Source organism: Toxotes jaculatrix, chromosome 3, assembly GCF_017976425.1.
Source record: "Toxotes jaculatrix isolate fToxJac2 chromosome 3, fToxJac2.pri, whole genome shotgun sequence".
NCBI classification, from domain to species: Eukaryota; Metazoa; Chordata; class Actinopteri; family Toxotidae; genus Toxotes; species Toxotes jaculatrix.
The window spans coordinates 15246578-15265244 of record NC_054396.1 but is presented as its reverse complement, the minus strand read 5'-3'; the positions used below and the strand labels follow the sequence as shown (position 1 = coordinate 15265244).

Here is an 18667-nt window from a genome sequence, read left to right as displayed (position 1 = left end):
TCTTTTTCTCTCTCTATCCTCCGTCTCTCTCTCTCTTTCTCTCTCTCTCTCTCTCTCTCTCTCTCTCTCTCTCTCTCTCTCTCTCCCTCCCTCTTGTTTCCATGGAAACTTGCCAGTAGATGGAGAGGGTGAAGAGGAAGTGGAAGACAGACCAGGACAAGCAGGCCAGTCTGACCATGCATGGTGCTAGGTCCTATGGGAGAGCTGGGAAGCCAGCACTGTGAACCAACCAAACTGATCAGACTTCAGTCAGATCTTTTCATGCTATGCCTTTTAAACAGCAACAACAACAGCCAAATAAAACAACAAGTGAATGATACAAGCCTGTGTTTCACACCACTAAAACACTGCATTAATATCTCTTCTTTGGTCCATCAGTATTCTTAGTTGTCGAGCAGTTGGTTGATAAAGAATTACAGCCTTAGAGATGCTTCTGGTGCAAACACTACAGTCTCTTAATAAGAAATGAGATATGACATGTTGCATTACGTCTGATGAACTGTCAGTGGAACTCAAAGGGTCCTTTTTCTTCCACATAAAAATAAGTGTGTGGAAGTCAGACTTTTCATTTGCTCCCTCAGCAGCTTGTCAACAAGTGAAAATCCATTGCAACAGCCTGCACACATGGGCCAAGTCACTGTTACTTGCCTGGCATACAAAGGCAACCCCAGACAAGCGAAAGAATACAACCGTGTACAACAAGAACGTTTTAGCGTTTGGGGAGTGTATTCTGGCTGTAGTGTAGCTCTGCAACGTGTGAAACACTGCCGTCATAAATACGCAAATGGTGAAGGAAACTAAAAGTCTGGGTTGTAAACTGACTAAATGTGTTTATTTTGAGTAGAATTCTGCAGTGAAAAAAAAAAATGCCGGCAGTAACACTGGTAAAGCACTTAAGCACACAGCCTCAAGAGAGAATGGTGACAAAAGGGTTTCTGGCTGACGCGTTGTCAGTCTCCTCCCTGATCCAGCACTCCCACAGGGGGCCTCCATCTTACCAGTGGACTCTCTGTCTCTTCCTGTCTTTGCTCACTACACTTCAGCATCCAGCCGATTGTGATAGCATGCGGAATTCCTTCTGGGATAAACATACTTTTAAACAAGCTGTTGTTGCAAAGTCACGAGCAGTAAAGGCTGGTAATCTCCACATCTCCTCTACATGGCACCGCTCTCATGTTTGTATACTGAATATGAAGGTAATGTAAATGGCCGGCTAACTCAGCTTAGCAGACGTGGTCAGTTTCTATTCCTAAGTCCTGTTGCTAACCAAGAAATAGCCCGAGCACACAGCCTCCTCATGAAACCACAACATGCTGTTTCTACACTGCAGCTTTAGTGTGGATTAAACAAATGAACTATAACAAGTCATCGCAGTTTTACAGCTGCTGTTACCCTCGGACAGAGCAGGCTTGCTGTTTCCTGTCTTTTTGCTAAGCTAAGCTAACCAGCTGCTGATACTAGCTTCATATTTAGCATACAGACATGAGGGTGATACCACTCCATTCATCAAACTCTTGGCAAAACAGAAACTAAGAGTATTTCCCAACATGCCAAACTATTTCTTTGATAAATATGTATTCAGGCATAAGAATGGTGAAAATACTTTATGGCTGTGGGGTAAACCCATGCCAATTTTTGACATAGCTGTTGAGTGCTGCTGTGCTCATAACATACAGCAAATGAGTGATACAATTCCAAAATACTGTACATATGGATAAATGGCAGATGCTTAGAGCAATATTTACACTTTAGATGTAATATCCCACCCAGGATTCTGTCTACACGTTAAGTTCAAAGAAAAACCATGCCTCTCATTTTTGCTCTCTCCTTCTATACAGCCATCTCTGTTTCCCTCTTCACCAGATGGCCTTTTTAATTCAAGAGTGTAAAGCCTGCCAGCCTCTTAGACACTTCAAACCAGACTGTGCGAAGGAATGGGAGGAGTGGATGAGGGCCGAAAAAATCCAAGAAAAGATAGCAGATGCGAGAGGGCAGAAAAAACTGAAAACGAGCGGCAGTGTGGGCAGCAGTGTACGAGGGTGGGGTTTGAGAAAGATGGTATACAGGGTGTTTTTTTTATGGCACTCATTTGTCCCCAGGAGTTGAGTGCAGCATTAATATGGTAATACCCCCACCACCCCCACCCCCAGGCTATAACAAGTGTTGAAGAGTGGAGGTCATCTACTGTATATGCAGCCATGAGCCTGGATGAGCAGGCTGGAGATCCCAGTGGAATGACTTCGAGCCTGGCTAAGAGGAAGCAAAGGTAATGGGAGTCAGGCTTCCCTAAAATCACATTTCCAGCTGACAAAGAGAATGGTCCTGGGTGGGGGAAGACTGAAGATGGGTCTGCTAATGGGAAAGAAGGCTCAAGAGTGCTCACACACACACACACACACACACACACACACACACACACACACACACACACACACACACACACACACACACACACACACACACACACACACACACACACAATGCACACACACATTACCAGGCACAAACAATGCATGAAGCTCTAATCCTGGGAGCACCTGTGACAAATGAAACTCTTTAATAGTTTACTATTGAATATTTGATATTTGATTGAATTGCTTGACACACATTAAAGGATAAGGTTACCAATATCCCTTATTGTCAACACATGAAAAGACCAAAACCATAGACCTCATTTATTCCAACAACTATTAAAAACACATTAAGGATTGGTGACATGTTCCCTCTATACAATAAACATGCACACTGTCTGTTTTGAGTCGATTCCAAAAAAAATGCTGCCATATAAAAACTCACCACAGCACCAAAATGCACATCTACTAATCTGCAGTGAAAAATAGTCTCCAGCAAATGCGCTGTTTACTTCTGTTTGAGTAACATTTGCTCAAAAACCTAGTGACCAGCTGGTTTAGGAATTTACTGAGCCCAACTGTGAACAGAATCCTAACCCCGCTCCCCATAGTACATACCACTCCCCAGAATAATAGATAATGGCTTACAAACAACCATAAAAAAAAAAAGTCTGTCTGAGCTCTAGATTTTTTTGTTTTGTTTTTATCTTGCTCAATTTCTTTCATGTGAAGAGTTTATGACTGCAATTAGAGATTATTTTCATGATATGAAACAGAGAAAGCTGACAGTCTTCACATCTAAGAAGCCGGAACCAGCGATTTCTTTTGGCAGTTTTGTTTAATAAACTCCTTGAAATAAAATGTGCTTCTCTGGGCAGCATGTTGGTGAAACGATTTTTGGTTGGAGAAGTTTCTTTGGCTTTTAACCTGACTCCCAACTGGATTTGGATCAAGCAATCAGCATGAATTCCCAACATGCATTCCCATAGGATGTGTTCTTGAGATTTGGGAGGTATTTGCTTAAGCTTTTCTGCAAGCCTCCACGGCCAACAGTTACCCATAACACCCTTCTCTGCATAGGTTTGCAGAGTTGTTTACATTCATCTTCACAGAAGAATAATTCCAGCTTAAAACGAATAATTTTATATCTAACAAACTATTGAGCAACTAATCCTTTACTCCAAGGCTGGGTTTTTCTCACTAAACCTCTATGGAACTACTCCTAATGACTCATTCCAGTTGTAACATGGCTACCTACAGGTAGGCTACCTTACAGGAGCACGGTGAGGTACTTCTGACTCACTCTTACATTTTAAAAAACAGATGGCTGCCAACAAGATCTATGGAAACTACTGATGAAAGATAAGATATTTACAAGAAATCCTAAATGGATTATATGCGAAGCAACTGGGCATTTGAATCCAGTTCGGTTAATGTTGCAAGGAAGATTGATGGGATCGATGATAACCCTGCAGTTACATCAGTAAAACAATGAAATGTCTCCCAAAAACCCAACTACTGACCTTTTCTGATAAGGTCATTTGTACAATAAGCAATTAGAGAGTGAAGAGGTCCTTGAAGCTTGAATTTCAAGGCATTTTCTGAGTCACAGCTACTGCAATTAAGAAGACGTGAATCAATTCAGAGGCTCACTGCATCACTGGAACTATTTTCTGTCAGAAGTGTGCTTACCTTCATTTTAGACAGTCAGAAAATAGAAAACGAATCTCATATAAGTGTCTGATTATCATACAGTCCACCTCATTCTACAGCATGCATGCCTCTGTTTTACAAACAGCTTGCCCCATCTTTCAAAGCAGACTTTACTGCACCTCCCCCTCATCCATCTCTACCTGTAAAAGGGGAATCCCTTGCATGTGTTCAACGGTCCCTTCTCCTCCCAGGAGCCCCATTCTGCCATCCTCATCAAACATTCATCCTCTCTCTCTTTGTCTCTCAGAGATCATTACTGCCAGGCCTATGATTGGCTCAAACACCATGATGGATGTACGGTGCTTTTGTTTTAGAGGTTTTTATTGTATCTCTGCATTATTCATCATCTCAGCACCACCACTGTTAAAAGAAAGTGGCCTGAAACACCATCATTTTTTGGAAATCATTAGAAATGCTGTTCCTGGACTAACAATTAGTATCAGTGAGGGTATTTAAGTTATATTGTTTTATATTCGACACAATGAGAGCTCACAATCTGTTCCTCTATTTTTCTTTTAAATGTTATCATTTATATAACTTTAAAAAAAACAATATCCCAGAGCAATCAGAATTGTTTTTAAATAGCTGCTTCAACCTCTCTTCATTTAGTTCTTGCCTTGGCAAAATGAAAGTTTCATTGCATTCAGAGTAAGTTGTGATATTTTGGGGGGTGCAGTAGTATTTCCATCTTTATTTCAGAGGATCATTGTGTTCCTTTTTTTTTTCTCACTTTAACTCAACCATTCAGCAACACTCAAAATAATCTGGGAACTTGTGCCTCAGTATTTCTCCTGATTTGACCGAGACTTTTGCAAACAAAGCGCACCCGAGCATATTCTGTAAAACTACTAAAAGAAAAAAAGGTTTGAAATCCAACATATTTCTCTAAAACACTGGATTAAATTAATATAACTAACAACAATCAACATTCAAGTTTGCTAAATTGCTTCATCAGGACTGTGTCAAGTGACAGTGCCCTGAACACATGAGCTAGCAACTCGCAAATGTCATCACATTTTGATTCAAATGTTGCTAAATCTAGATTGATGCACTGGATTGCGTGAAATCACTTTTTTTTTTTTTTTGAGCCCCTGTCCCTTCAAATCACTTAAAATCAGTGAGACGATCACAGGCAAAAGAACAAATACAGTGAAACACAAGTGAAACAACCAAACTGTTCCAACTTTGGCAGAAAATTGTGTGTCCTCATCACTCATAGTAAGAATTTGATTGAGAAAATAGGTTTTTTTCTATCCTAAATATCATCTGATTCAACAGCCTTGTGTTTGTCATCACTGCCTGGGCACTAAGAGGTTGGAGGGACAGTACCTAAGGTTATAATGCCAAACCTCTGTGCGTCATTTATGAAATATATCACGTGCTTGTCCTTGTGAAGTAGGTATGAGACATCAGTCTGTTCATCACAGAACAAGTTCATTTAAGGTTGGAGCTGCAGATTAACGTCATGAAACACGCAAATGTGGCCTTAACAAGAATGTTTTCTTTTTTAGGATAAATATTTTAACGGCAATTAAACCAGTAAATAAAAGGATATTTTACCACATTTATCTATCTTTGACATTTACACATAAATACGTAATAAATCCACACACAATTGGTGTAAAAGCTGTTTTTGTTTGTTTGTTTTTACATTTTTCACTTGATTTCAGGTAAGAGGTGATCAGTTTTATCTGTCTGAGGTCCGGTACTTTAATGCAGAGATTCCCAACCTGGGGTCAAGACATCTACAAGGGGTTGTGGGATTAATCTACTGGGTTACAAGATGATTGCCATTGTTTTCAGAATAAACTAAGTGCTGATACATAAAATTATGTTTCTATTTCAGACTTTTCTGTGTAATACTGTAGTTTTACACTTTCAGGCCCGTGAAAATGATTAAAATTAAATAATCCGAGAGGGGAAAATCACTACACTTGAGCTGCTAGTTAGCTGGATCTCAAAACACTCACAACTTATAACTATAGGTCAGTTGAAATGCTCTGATCAACAGAGGCTCAGCTGCAGCCACATATAAAGTTTCTTGATACACTCTTTTAACAGAACATCAGCTGCATGAGACGTAAAGAGAGCTCAGCTTGCCTGACCCTTCTCCTCCACTGACTTGACATGCATATTATTATTGAAAATCCATCTGTGTAAACATACTATCTGTCTTTACAGCCCAAATCCCCTAAATTAGGGGCAAACAACAGCTGATTTACCAGCTGATTTAATTCTTTTTGACACCTTGTGCTAAGTCTTTGTAAACATGAATATCTCTTGGACAGGGGTAGAAAACCTGGCATCTTCAGTAGATCCACAGATATGAAAAGGCTTTGTTTATTGTGCTGGAATAATTTCTATTAATTCTACTCTTTCGAGTGCTAATAATCCCTTTAGCAGTACCGAAGTCAGAACCCATGTTAGCCAGAGCTGGAATCAGAAGGAATCAACAACAGTTCACTATTGCTATATAATAAAAATTATTGATGCAGCTGACCCAGGACTTACCTAGGAGCCTCTCACACGTACACAAAGAATGTAAAACAGGAATGAGTCATTTGCAGTCAGTGCAGCTGTTAATTCTAATCTGAGAGTCATGCACACATCATTAATTAATAGGAAGCCTCTCTATGCTTTCACTCGAGTAAGGCCGTTCTACTTGAGTAGAAATCTACTGAGGGTAGAGTGCGTTTTCTTAGTTTAATGTTATTTAACCATGGTTTTATCAAGACTGCATTGTGAATGAATGAGGGGCTGACTTTACAGATTCATTCAATGTGTGTGTTTGTGCTGAAATTCAGTTTATACTCCTCCTAATTTCATTCTGTCTGAAATTAGTGTCAGGACACTGTTTTCAATCTTTTTTTTTTTTTAATCTTTCACTGTCACTTTGCCTTCACCTTAAGAAGCACACAGTTGTGTCTTGTTAACACTAGTGCAAATGGATAGGATGGAATAGTGCAGAGGGGCATTAAATATTTCCTTTAACAGAAGTTATAGGCATCAGATGTTCAGTATAGACCAGACTTTAAATGGACGACACTGGCAGACATCCAACTGGTGTTGGATGTCTGCCAGTGTATGTGTGTGTGTGTGTTTGTGTGCATGTGTGTTTAAGTACATACATAACCATAAGGAAGACTAAGCCATTAAGTGGTCTGTCCTTTTTGATAGGACTGGCGGGATCTATCATACAGAAATTTAATCTCTGGTAACTGGTAGCTGACGTAACCCCAGTGTATTGTAAGAGGTCGGAGTGACAATGAAGCAAAAGCAGATGTCTCTTAAACTTACAACCACAAAGTTTGTTACACAGCCATTTTATTGGCCGTAATATTTACTTGGGACTAATGGTCAGTCACTTTGTAGATCACTGTAGCAGCTAAAAGAAAGCTGACACCTTTAAAGGGTTGTTAAAGAGGCTTCTTGTGATTATAGAGTCGCTTGTATTAGAGGCATTCAGCTTAAGGGTTTACAAGCGAGCACACCTGAGAAAGAGGTTTTGCTTTTTCTTTGCCAATAAAAAGTTATTTTTGCATTGTTCCAAAACAATTACATCTTGCTGCCCAGCTCTGGTTGTCCCACACTCAATGCAATTAACAGCGTTCCTTGTCCTCAACACTAACAAGTGTGTCCCCCTGCAACCATCAAGTCAAAAGCATCAGGTAAGGGATATTGCCTACAGGACTGAACTGCGGAGGGACCACAGGTCAGACAGCCTCACCTCCTCCTGCTATTTTTTTCTCTGTTTCTGGATTCAGATGATGGCTGTGGAGTATGCTCTTCTTCAGTCCGCCATGACCTGAATAATTTACAGTAATCAACATCTTCAGCTGTGAATGCTGGGCTCACACATCACAACATGCCTGATTCTTACAAGAGGAGGGCGATTTACTAAAGCTCTTTATTCTGTTATGTAAGAAATTCAGAAACATACCTCTGATATACTAATGATCAGTTAAACAGTTATTGTTATGGGGCTTCCATTGTGTTTTATCTGCTGAACATGCAGCACAGATGCCCCTGGGACTGGAGGACGCATCCACAGTACATTTTGCTTCCCTTAATGACTTTGTCCAGTATTAAGGACGCAGCATCTAAGTATTTGCGCCTTGGGGTGTTCTTTTATATTCTTCATGTGTTTAAAAATGTATTTTAAACTCCTGATGATCTGATAATCGAAGAACAGCACAGAGTCCGTCACTTTATATGTAGCCCCACACATAGTATTTCACTGTTCTCACGCTAATTTACAACACTGTGATGTTAATCTGCACTGATCTGTTTCTAACAATTCGGATTATTAATATGTTCATTTTAATACGAGAAAGGAAAGGCGGTAATGATAGATAACAATGCATTTTCTGAGGTAGGAGAATATAACTCTAAAGAAATGCCTTCCTCGAAAATAGAAATCAGTCGAAAAGATGAACCGTGGTTATGTGTAGAATATCTTCTTCTCTCCAACACCCTGTGGCACTCAAAGTAATTCTCAAGTTTTTAGAATTTTTAATCGACTTTCTCGGCTGCGTTTCGCACTTTTTACAAAAAAAGTGATTTCCCAAATGAGTGAGACTGGAGATATGGCGGTTGGTTTGCACCGCAGCGCCTGTTTAGTAGTTTTTCAGCAGCCTCGCACATGTGGAAGGTTGTGCAGCAAGTAGACATAGCTGTAGCCAGAGATGTGGTGATAACAACAAAAAAAGGGGGCAAAATGTGGTCATCAAACAATTTCCAATATGGAAAAAAGGAATAATGATATTGCCAGGAAATTAGAAATTACGCAATAAATGGTTCCTTCATCTACTACAAAGATTTTCTTAAGGTGAGGCCAACTCTTTAACATGTTCAAACCCGAATAAACTGACTTACTTTACCCTCTCAACAAACCAGTGCGTACTGTAAGAAGTTCACAAAAAATGGACCTTCAGGCACAAATCAGTCGAGATAAAAAAAAAAAAAAAAAAAAAAAAAAAAAGCCCACAACATCTCTTACCTGTGCGGGGTTCCTCAGTTTCCAGCGCTGCCGTTCGATGAATGGACAGTGTAAACCCAGCGCAGCAGCATCCTTTTGCAGCAGTGTTGAGTGCCTTTTTTTTTAAAAGCCTAAAATCAGTGTGGATGTGAACTGCGCTCGAGCTGGATGAATTAATGAAGGAGGCGACTGTCACTGCCTGAAGTTTGTCGCGTGCCAGGAGCTGTCCGAGGTTCTGAAAAAAAAAGAAGAAGAAAAAAAAAAACACCACCACCCAAAACCCCACAATCACACGACGAGCCGCTGGATACCAGGAGGTTCAAAAAGTCACATTCCCCAAAACAAGCTTAAGACAAAACGCAACTGACGCCCACTTGTGTTTTCTGGTGAAAATAGGGGCGTTTTACTTTAAAGTGTATAAGCGAAATATCATAAATTTAACCGCGCAATCTGGAGCAAAAACGTGACGGTAACGAGTCTGATCGGATGCCAGATTCTCTGCTGCAGCGCGCAAGAAAGAAAAGAATTAGACACAAAGTTTAAACGCTACCTGTTACTCGAGTGGGCTTCGCAAAAAAAAAAAAAATCTTCAGTATGGCAACAGAATTTTTCAAATGTATCAGCTGACAAAAGCGCTCGCTGCGGATAAGCGCATCAACCTGAGAGAGCCTAAACTCTCAGAAGGTTTGGACAGTTGAACAAAGGCGCAGCTGCACCACGCAAGAGCAGTTTCTGGAGATGCTCATCGCAACTGTACACGAAATTAACGTTGTTTAATGCAAAGCATAACGGGAAAGACTACGCGGTTTCTTTCACGCGCTATGTTCTGGTTTGACATCTGTCGGATTGGATGTGAATATCAATGGGGGAGAAGCTTTAAGAGTCACCCCCTATTTGTTCACGCGTTCGGTGGGTGGGTGGGGGGGGGGGTTACATCACGTTAAGATAAGGATTCTTTGGAGACTGCTTATTTCCAGCGGTGGAATTTTTTGGAATTTGTGAGCCGCAAGCAAGTTGTGACACGGCACGAGAGAGTGTGAGGTCAGTCCCAGATGGCACAGTGATGCGCGCAGGGGCACATGCGCTCTGAGAGGGATGTGCTGCGACCCTTTTCTCTATCCTGCCAAAAGCAGCTTCAGACGCGCAATGCTCGGCATCTAAATTTGTATGTTGGAACCCCCCCCCACACACACACACACACACACACTCCTATCTCTTTCCACGTGCAATATAATGAGATTAATAATTAACATCACGGGAAGGCAATAATCTCCGTGCCCTCAAAGCTGCATGACACCCCTGTGGGTTTCACAATTAATTAAATCAGTTGCTGACCCAGTGTGCCATCGCAGTCTCTTCCAGACTGATTTTCATTTTTGCCGCTGGTCAAAGGTTGGGGTGCCAGGATAAAAACTGAAAGTGCGACATGTGGTGAGGGCATCTGTCCCTGCAGACTGATGACACCTCTGAAAGGCAGTATAGATACCAACCTCATAATCCAATCAGAAAACAAAGGTTGAATATTTGAAAGCTTGATGGAAGTCTGTCATTTCTCCTATGCACCTAACAACTGGGGAGATGTGTGACTGGATGTGTGGTTCTCCTAGATGAACAACATAAGATATGATGCTTCATATCTATGTTGCAGACACGCAAGAACAGAACAAGGTACAGATGGGGGACAAATTAAAGGAATTACCCACATAACACACCCTAGTAAGACCACCATCAGGCCCCATAAGCTTCAACAAGTCTCTGAACTCATTGATGTGGTGAAGAGCAATGTCAATACATTATAGGTCCAAAGCCTCCCATAGGTGTTCGGGTGTTATGACATCTGGCGAACATCAGGCCACGGCATATGATTACCATCATTTTCATGCTCATTAACTCATTCAGTGACCCCTCGTGGCCTGTATGGAAAAAAATGCATTTGTTATGTTTCTCCAATGATTTATTCATACCTTTCCTTTAATTTGTCACCCATCTACAGCATGTCTTCTGCCATCATAGATCGTCTTGACTTCTGCACCTAGGAAGAGTCCACAATAGCCAGACAAATACAGAATTTTTGCAGAAGATACTGAGTTTGATATTTGAGCATTTAAATAAACAATATATTGGTCAATATTAATTTTTATGCATAAACACATAACATAAACAAACATTTCTCATAATGCTCCCTTGATTTTTTTTTTTTTTTTTTGGCAGAGAACTGTGACTAAGACATGTAAGGAGCTGGACAATTAACTGATGAAAAATAAAAGCTGTCACTGTTCTCTGATGGACAAGTTATGCAAACATATCATTTGATACATTATCTCTGTAATATACAATATATGTGCAATAAGCTAATATCCACCATGTCGGCCTGACCGGGAACAAGAAGGGCATTTTCTCTCTCTGGTGGACGGTGTATTAATCAGTAAAATTACTGTGCCTATTATGGAGCTGGATTTGAATGAAAACATTTGTACTCATAGGTCATGATGCTCATTAAGGACCACTGGCTAAGGAACACGTATGTCCATCAAAAATGAGTAGTCTGCAGTATTCTTCCACTTCTGGTGTACACACAGCTGATTAAGTATATTGTGACACAAATGCCAAACCGCTCAATCAAATGCTTGGTCAGATCAGTGCAGCTCTTGCTAAGGCGACAGAATTTGGACATTTTGTAATAATATTCTAAGAAGTGTTTGTGATTCCCAAAGATACAGATAAGATAAATTTGTGTTGTTTCATCCACACTGATGAAATGTGCCAAGAGAAATTACTCCCTCAAGAAAATCTTACAACGGCAGCGCGTACTTTTCTCAACGCAGTATGCCATTGTTGGCTCGTTTTTGGACATTTCTCTTTTATACAGCTTTTGAATTCCATGTGTGTGACTTTCCAAACAAGCAGTGGCACTGGCAGCCATTACAATGTGAAACTGTGAAGGTGGTTAACATTTAAGAGAGAGCTTTTTAAGTTATAAGGAGCTTACTGCCTCATGGATAACTTCTGTACAACAACATGTCCCACTGCCACCCACACTTTGATACATCTCTCTGTCTCAGTTGAGAAAGAGTGCAGAAGTAACAGTGTAGTTTTGTGTTACAAAACGTAGAAAATCGAGGCTGTTTTTAACAGACATCCACGTAGAATGACTTAATTTTTTTGTGCAAAAACACCTATGCACAAGTGATTCCTGTCTACTCGACTTTTCATTTGAAAATTTTATTACCGACAGAAGGACACAACCATGGCAATGTGCTGTACATTATTTCCCATATCTGACAGCACCAGCAATTTCATCCTATGAACACATCACAGCTAGTCTCTAGAAGTGAGTGAATTTTGTCTACAAACAGAACTGTAGAGTGGTGTAACTAACCAACTATAGAAGAGAAGATTACAATAAAAAAAAAAAAAAAAAGCAATTACGTGAGCACAGAATGGCAATAAAAAGTTCTGTACAGTATCCAAGGGAAAAACATTTTCTATTATTATTTCTATTATAAACCCTTGTCCTAGTGACTTGGAGACTTCGGTGATGTTACTTCACTGGTCTCCGTGCTGGGGTTGATGAAAGTTTTTTTTTCTCTGCTCCAGACTTCAGAATTTCCTGTGTGATAGATATTATCCAAAGTTAAAAAAAAAAATTATACCACAATGAAATAGGTCCGCCAAAAATTCTACAGCATTAGCTCCTGCACATTTTCAACCCAATCATTACTGTATATCAAGACACTAAAGTTAGGTAATGCACACAAACACGTGACATAAATTTCCTCGGGACGTGCCTTTGAAAGTGGGGTACAATATCAACTGTCACACATGGGCAAAGAGATGCTGTATGTTGATCCAGTGTCATTCCTTTGATGTGGATCTTTAACTGAAGCGTCACTTCTAATCTGACCAGGAATGGTGGTGATTCAAGTTGAAAAAGTTACGGTTTGAAATGAAATATAGACTTAAACAAATCTTGATTCTCATTTGATGCACACCATGTGCAGAGACAGTTAGGTTTACTTTAATTTAGTTTATATCCTGACAGAGTTTAAATATTAGATCAGGAATTATTTTAAAAAAACGAGATTACAGTATAACAAAAAGTACAGGCTTGAAAAAGAGAATTAGAAGGCGCAAAAATATGGCATGTTGGTCATGGCATCAACAGCTTTAGATCCTCCGACAAGATTACATGACAGATAACCAGCAACAGCAACTGAGAAACTCTCTAGCATGCCAGTGTTACATGGCCTCATCCCTTATCTCTTCAGCATCCTCCCTACTCCTCTCCATCCCCCAAGGACTCTTTCTTTTCGGCCAGCAGTTCAACTGCTTCTCTAGCTCCATCCTCACCCTCAGGGAGCTCCTTCTCCTCCCCATCTTCCTTCTCCTCCCTCTCTACTCCCTCCTCCTGCTCCTCCTGATCCATGTCAAGCTCTTCAAAGGATGAGCCACTGCCCACAGACTCATTTGAGTCTCTGTCGCTGTGGTCCCTGTGCTTAATGTCTTCGTTTGCATCCATTACGTCCCTCAGAGGCAGGGATGAGGCCAGGGATGCAGCCGTGGAGGCAGCCAGGGATGTCTCTCTGCTGTCCCAGGGCACGCCGCCGCTCACTGAGCTCACGTCACTGTGGGAATCAGCACCTGTGGCAACACAGGAAAAAGATACAGATAAAATGGACTGCATGAGTAATCTTTCTGCCGAATCTGTCTAATAAAATAAAATGATTACAGGCAAGAAAAAGTAATTTATAGTGAACTGCTGTAAGCTGATTTATTACGAGCTAATCTGTTGTGCTTATGGAGCAGAATCTCCCCTGGGTGGGAATGTAAAGAAGTCCCTGATAACTCCACAATTCTGACAAAGCACCCTATTATGGTCACTGCACTCCTTAAATGTTTGTCCTTCATTACACACTAGTTTGAACATAAGATATAGGATGCACATAATATTAGTAACGGGCATCAAGACACATCAAAATCAAGTCACATTTGGGTAGCCATGCTAGTGACTCTGTGAGGCTGTACTTACACACAGCCCTTCTCTGTGATAAATGCTGGCATCAGTATGCAAGCACGCTCACAATGACAATGCGAGTATAGTGTTTAAGAGCTTCATCATCTTATTGAGTGTGTTAGGATGCTAACATTTGCAGACTACCACTAAACACAAAGCACACTTTGGGTTGATAAGAATGTTATTAGTTTCGCAGGAATCAATCTGATCATCAGTAAAAAGTACTGGACAAATTAAACACTTGACCTGATGGTGGCGCTAGATGAAAAGTTAAGGGATCCCCAAAGTTATTATAGTTCATCCTCTGTGTACATGAATATGTAATACAATGTACCAAATTACATGACAAACCATCCAATGGTTTAATCAAGATATTTTACTCAAAACTGCAAAATATCTACCTCAGGTGGCACTAGAGGAAAGGGGATCATCAAAGTCATTAGGATCTGTCCTCTGGGGACCATGAATGTCTATTCAAAATTCTGTGCCAACCCATTGAGTAGATGTTCAGATATTTCACAATTAAGTGAAAACTCTGACCTACTGGTGGTGCTGGAGGAAAAGTCAGGGGATCACCAAAGTCATTCGGATCCATCCTCTGGGGACCATGACTGTCTACAGTTGTTGAGACATTTGAATCTAGACCAAAACTGTGGACTGCCTTCCTAAGAGCCACACCACTAATGAGGCAAAAACACATCACCATTTTTATACAGCAACAACATTAAATTACATTAACATTTTGCTTTGTATTAAAGCTCATGTATATGCAGTTCATCCTCTGCCATCTTTTGATCAAAGATGAGAAATATTGTGTTGGTCTTATAAAACTTCTAAATCTCTGGTCACTTAAAATTCACAAAATCTGTCTCAGAGAAGTTTACATCAATACTTTATTACAAATATACCAAATCCCTCATCCTTCAGCTTGAACCTGGTTGTTACAGCTCATCAAGAGTCTATGCTACAGCTGAGCTCAGAGAAACTAGATTATTATAGTTAAAAGGAGAAAAGATCTTTTATATAAAGTCACAGACCAACATGTTACTAATATTACTTGCATGTAATTATCCCGTATTGTGGCTCTGTGCAGCTAACTATAGCATGGCAGGGAGGGAAATGTTCTTGCTGCTGCTGTCTGCAGCACATAAGACACATCTGAAATCATCATGAAAAACGTCCATTAGCTTAATTGGTGGAGATTTCTACACCCACATGATTAGCTTGCTAATGCTTTCAGACTAAACCTAATTCTAATTGGCCTTTGATCTATGATCTCACTGACCAAATAGCCATCCATCATCACTGGCTACTGTTATTCTTAGGTGTCTGTGCATAAGCGATGCAGAAGATATATGCTGTAATGTGCACAGCTGTGATTAGAAACAGTAACTGAGGGAAAAGAAAGAAGTAGTTACAGGAAGGTGGAAATAAAATGTGTCAAACAATCAGTGGTTCAAATGAAAAGCACAGTGTGACAGGTGGGTCAAAGACATAAACGGACTAAACTAAAACGAGAGAGAAATTAATTTCCAAACAAGAATCAGGACCAGGACTGATAAATATATAAGAGGCATCTCACACCTCCCACCAACAAATATTACTCAGTGAGCCTTCGACAGTTATGCTTGCAGAGGAGACTTCAGAGGTGGAAGAAAAGAACACATGAGCAAAAATTCAGTAAAAAGCCACATGTATAAAAGTATAAATAATCTTTTGTTTTTCGGCTGTGTTGTATAACAACAACTGTTAAAGCCGTGATCGAGCTGAGATGAATGACTCATCTTCTGCCAAAATCTGTTCTGTAAAAAGCAGACTTAGAAACTGCGCCAAACCAACACTCTATTATTTCTAGAAATCTGGGTTAAAGTTTGTCCAAGTTACGACTGTGTATTGTATTATTTTTAGATTATTTTTAGTTAGTTTTGTCTCTCCCGTTCCTGTGCAATACAGTGAAACTTTTTCATTTTTTTAGTATGGACTTAATATATCTTATTTAGTTTAAAATGAATGGCCTTGATAGAAAATGTCTTCCACAAATAAAATCTGACTTGACTTTACTTGACTACCCCACAGGACACTGAAACACTATTGTCACATCCATTTTCCTGCCGCTTTCACACTCCAAAGAAATCTCATCCACACATCAAAGTGTGTTTGCACTAAATGTGTCATCTGGGACCCAAATACAATAAACAGGGAGTCTCTGAGCTCCTGACTAAGGTCAGTCTTTTCTTTTCATTCATTGGAATATCTGTATCGCTCAGAAATCTAATTATCACATCCAGCAGATCTAATCCTGTTTGCACTGAAGAATATAATATATGGGAAGCCCATTAAGGTTATTTCTATCATCTACTTATGGGCCTGTTGATTAGCTATCTAGCAGGTCCAAACACAACTGCTGGGAATGGTCTTCTGCGGAATAGGTCTGGTGTGAATGTGATGTTACACAGAGGTATTGCTTTAAAATGGATATAGATGGAGTTTATGTAGTGATTTATATTTCATTTGCATGTTGCAGTAAAAGGACTTTTCCAGGGAGACTCATTTTACAATACAAGGAATTTTACGGGAAATAATGGGCCTATTTAGGGTAATTGGGCGGACAGCCCCCCGAGGAGGAGCCTCAACACACTGGACAACTTTCAAGTCCTCTACGTCTGCAAGCAAGTCCTGAAATTGGTACCCTGGTTGAAGCCAGCTGTGCCTCTGAAAGTCTTTTAGATAACATTTGCCTAAATTAGTTGCTAAATTGGGCCCATTGGGATTATTAGCAGAGAATCAAGGTCTTGTTCTTCAAACTATTTGAAACAGAGGAGAGATTTTTTTTTCAGGAGGTAATTAGACACAGACAGGGCTGAGCCATGCTGAGAGTTTGGAGGATCACAGTCTAAGTGGATGGCGAGAAAAGTGTGACAGGAAATGCATAAACCGTTAAAAGTTAAGAAGAGATACAGTAGATGAATCTTCTTGTTCACAAATGAGGGCTGGGAGGAAGGAGCATTTAAGGATTCTTGTCCTAAAAATGCAACGTATTGTTGTGTTTAACGACAGTTCTTAATTGGGGATGCTCAGATGAAAACACATATTTGTTGTACTGCTCCAATGGGCAGTATGTTTTATAAAACTGTTTCTAAAAGTAAACTGTTAATATAACACAAAGAAACACAATAAATACTAAACAAGGAAATAGCCTCAAGGTACAGTTAACCTTTTTAAAATACATATATAACTGTTATAAAGTTTCCAACCAAATTTAGTGCAAATTTTAACTTAATGTGAATTAATTTGGGTTTCCATCCACTTCTGTTAAATGACTATTAGGAGTTGGCCACACTGAGATAAACACGTGGCACTAATTCTCCAGCTGGGTTCCATTAAACCATTGTGGAAGAAAAAAGCTGCACGAGCTGCATCACATAATTCAAAAAGTGTGTGTGTGTGTGTTTTCCCTTTACTGATACACCGGTACATCATGTGAAGTCAGCCAAGCATAAAAACCTTTTTGTGATATTTAGACATTTTTTGCGCAATTAAAAATGGGCATAAAAATAGGTTAATGGAAACGTACTCAATGTCTCATCTTACTCAGTAAGGTTAGGGCTTGATGCAACACATTTAATGTTGAAACTAAGCCAGTTCTGATAATAAGTGATACCTCCCACTATTATCACACGCTTTTATTGAGCATAATTACTTAATGATGTGTAATTATACAGTGCTTACAATCACAAAACAGACACTAAATAAAAATGTGTACAAATAACGATTTCAATTTTGTTTATAAGTTTAACAACCTGCTGTGTTTTGTAAGGTTGTACCAAACCTTAGCTGAGTCCAATACGTCCCCTGTGGCTTTCCCTGATAAAGTGAATATTTATCATCTGTATAAAAGTTAAAAAAAAAAAAAAAAAAGAAGCCCACTGGCCTGTTTTACACTGAGGCTGATTTGTGTCCTCAAAAGATTAACAAGCGTTTCTCAGCACAAACAGTGGCTGCTGTGATCACCAGATTATCATAAAAGTGTTTTCAGTTTGTTTGTTTACTGCCTCTCTCTGTGTTGTGATGGGGGAAGCAGGACAAATGTTCAGGCATAGTCTGAGTTTATGGTCAAGTCGGTCTATAATGTGGACAGTGGATGAAGGATGAAAAGTCGAAGGCAATCTCCCAGGTGCCGGGGAGGGATTTCCACAGCTGGCTTGTCAGACAAAGCTTAGCTCCACTGATTGATCTGTCTCTCATTAGGGAAGCTCGACTGTGTCTGAGGCTGGGAACATAAAAACACACACACACACACACTCTATTTTTGACAGTGGTTCCTGAGCCCAACAATAATTCAAAAACACACAGATATACAAGCCACGATGCAGGAACACTGCACACAAACAGGCCGACATGTATACAACCTCACACCTGCCTTCTTATTGTTGTACAAGTTAAAGTAACTGTGCTGACTGTGCAAATGTTTAACAGTTTAGTAAATGCACAAAACTTTAACCCAGATTCAACAAAACTTTACATAGAAACAACCTAGATTAGTTTTCCCTCCCAGCTCTTGTGAACAATAAAGAGGCCCTGGGTGTTAAGCGTTTCAAAAGGAGCATAAAA

General features: G+C 39.9%; 2 protein-coding genes across 3 annotated transcripts in view; both read right to left on the bottom strand.

Moving 5' to 3' along the window:
• The window catches only part of grm2a (glutamate receptor, metabotropic 2a), a 31623-nt gene extending 22449 nt beyond the window's left edge, over nucleotides 1–9174 (bottom strand). The window contains exon 1 of the mRNA XM_041033910.1: nucleotides 9064–9174. The gene's annotated coding sequence lies outside the window, so the exon portion shown is untranslated. The remainder of the gene's footprint in view (nucleotides 1–9063) is intronic.
• Nucleotides 9175–11176: 2002 nt separating this feature from the next.
• Nucleotides 11177–18667, bottom strand: part of tex264a (testis expressed 264, ER-phagy receptor a) — a 62277-nt gene continuing 54786 nt past the window's right edge. For both annotated transcript variants that reach the window (XM_041034944.1, XM_041034945.1), the window contains exon 4: nucleotides 11177–13683. In XM_041034944.1, the coding sequence (XP_040890878.1) occupies nucleotides 13319–13683 (365 nt within the window). In that variant the 3' untranslated portion in view covers nucleotides 11177–13318. The remainder of the gene's footprint in view (nucleotides 13684–18667) is intronic.